This window comes from Condylostylus longicornis, unplaced genomic scaffold (genome assembly GCF_029603195.1).
Source record: "Condylostylus longicornis isolate FDR11 unplaced genomic scaffold, ASM2960319v2 ptg000003l, whole genome shotgun sequence".
Taxonomy (NCBI): Eukaryota; Metazoa; Arthropoda; class Insecta; order Diptera; family Dolichopodidae; genus Condylostylus; species Condylostylus longicornis.
The window spans coordinates 3412149-3414635 of NW_026577972.1; the positions used below are offsets into that span (position 1 = coordinate 3412149).

Below are 2487 nucleotides of genomic sequence, written 5' to 3' on the forward strand. Positions count from 1 at the left end.
ATAATATTCATAACGATGAAATTAGTGAAAAAGACCATAGCGACAATACAAATAATAACAAGAACAATAATATTGACAATGGAACCAAATACCCAAATTTCATTCAGGGTAAAACATTCACAGCTAACACACAATTTTCTATGTCTATACCCAACCCTCACAACCTACCCAATATTCGCTTACTGCAAACACATCCGCCTGCTAACTTTGTAGATCCGCTGACTACTCTGATCGTTCGTATGACCAAAAGGTCCGTTGAAGATGGCGACAGTACTTATGTACTATCTCGCTTCAGAGATCGGGCTGTATATGAGAATGTTAAATTGTACTTGGGATATCTTCACGATGCGGTGAAGAATGTCCACCACGATGGTAAAACTAGATCAGGTGTTAAGGTTTTTATTGAAGGTGAGGACCTTCCCTCTGACTATACTATTTTATATAGCTTACTCAAAAAATTTCATGACTCTTTCAATATATCTGCCGCAAGTGTCGATAAAAATTTACAAACATTTAGGGAAGCAAACAATAACTTTTTTCTTCCGACGACCTCAGCCCAATCGTCTAGATGGTTCAAGTAACTTTAGTAACAGCAATAACTTGGTCCAATTAACTGGTTTCGGAAATAGTATGACAAGGACTGTGAAACAACTTTCTTTGTACTATCAAAATGTCCGTGGACTAAGGACTAAAACTAACACCGTTCTGTTTAACTCTTCTCCTCTTGACTGTGATATTTATGTTCTAACGGAAACTTGGTTGTCCCCCTCCATCAATAATCTTGAATTATTCGACTCTTTTCTTCTGTTTTTAGAAAGGACCGACATGCACTTCTCTTGCAGGGACACACACCAAAGGGAGGTGGGCTGTTAATTGCCGTTAAAAACTCGTTATCAGTTAGTATTATTGACATTCAAGACTCCGATGACCTTGAAATCATTGAAGTTAAAATTGAGCTGAAATCCAAAATGCTTTTCGTAGTCAATTGCAATCAATTGGTACAATTGTTTACCTATAACTGTCCTGGATCCGTTGGTTAACGTTGATATCTATCATCCTCCGATATCTTTCTATTATTGCATTGACAACCAACCGTCTATTGACGAGCCCCTTTTCTATCGTTTTGATTTTGAAAGGGCGAATTAATTTGTTTTCTACTTACGACTTCTCTTCAGTATTTAACTTTACTGATATTGTCTATGACGGGTAAGTTTTACGAAATAATTTTTGCTGCATTTGAATTGATTATTCCAGTGTTGAAAACTAAAGATACTGGCTCTGGCCCTCCATGGTTTCACAACAGTTGAGGGTATTTCGCAACAAAAAGAATAAGCTGTGGCGCAAATATCTCTCCACTAAAGGCGACAGGGACTATGATAATTTCCGATTGTCGTATGATCAATTTAAATTAGCAGCAAAAGAACGTTACGACTACTATATCTATAAAACTTCAGATAACTTAATACGTAATCCCAAAGTCTTCGGAAGTTCATAAACCATAAGAGAATTTTGGAAAAGTGATAGTTATCCAACCTTCTTGAAATTCGGCGGGAATACAAGTAATAATTCCCAAATTATTTCCGAATTTGTTCGTACCTTTTTCGCCGAATCTTACTCTTTTTCATCTTTTCAATTAAATGTCGACAACTTTCGGCACATTGATAACTATCTTAAAACTACCTTTACAAATTTTGCCACGAACTCTTTTACTGTTGAAAAATATCTTTCTAATTTAGGTTCTAGTCCTTATCCTGGACCAGATGGAGTTCCTGAGATTATTTTAAGCAGGTTCTGCTTTTCTCTGGCGCCCAAGTCTTATTCTTCGGGTATTTTCCCTTTCGTGTGGAAGGAAGCTTTCGTTAGGCCAATCCATAAGAAAAAAAATAAAAATGACGTGTCAAACTATCGTCCTATAGTTAAACTGTCGGCAATTGCTAAGGTTTTTGAGTTGATGGTATATGACAATATTTATTTGAATTGTATGCCATTCATTAGTGCGTGTCAGCATGGCTTCTTCAAAAAGAAATCCACGGTGACTAATCTAGTGGAAGCCACGACAGCTTTCTCAAATAATATGGAAAATGGGTATCAGACGGACGTAATTTGCACAGACTTTAGCAAAGCCTTTGACAACTTCTTAGCATGGATAAAGTCATATCTCTCTGGCAGGACTTACAGAGTCGTCTTTCGTTTAGCCATTTCCTCGCTTCTTTCGTCTAATTCTGGTGTACCTTAGGGTAGTCACTTAGGTCCATTGCTGTTCCCAATTTCAATTAATGATGTTGTTTCCATACTGACGCACAGTGAGGTGTTAATATATGCTGAAAACATGAAAATTTTAAAAAAAATAAGCTCTACAAATGATGCGTTGTGTCTTCAGAATGATCTTAACCGCTTCTATGGCTGGTGCTCAAGTAACAACCTAAAAATCAATGTAAGTAAATGCGCACAAATGTGCTACTCTAGGCAAAAACTGTCATCTTTTAC

At 36.9% G+C, this 2487-nt stretch overlaps 1 protein-coding gene across 1 annotated transcript; it reads left to right on the forward strand.

Moving 5' to 3' along the window:
* Positions 1-1199: 1199 nt before the first annotated feature.
* Positions 1200-2236, forward strand: LOC129607394 (uncharacterized). The gene is made up of 2 exons (XM_055518391.1): positions 1200-1206; positions 1737-2236. The coding sequence occupies exons 1-2, from the start codon at positions 1200-1202 to the stop codon at positions 2234-2236; spliced, it is 507 nt and encodes a 168-aa protein (XP_055374366.1).
* The last annotated feature ends 251 nt before the right edge of the window (positions 2237-2487 follow it).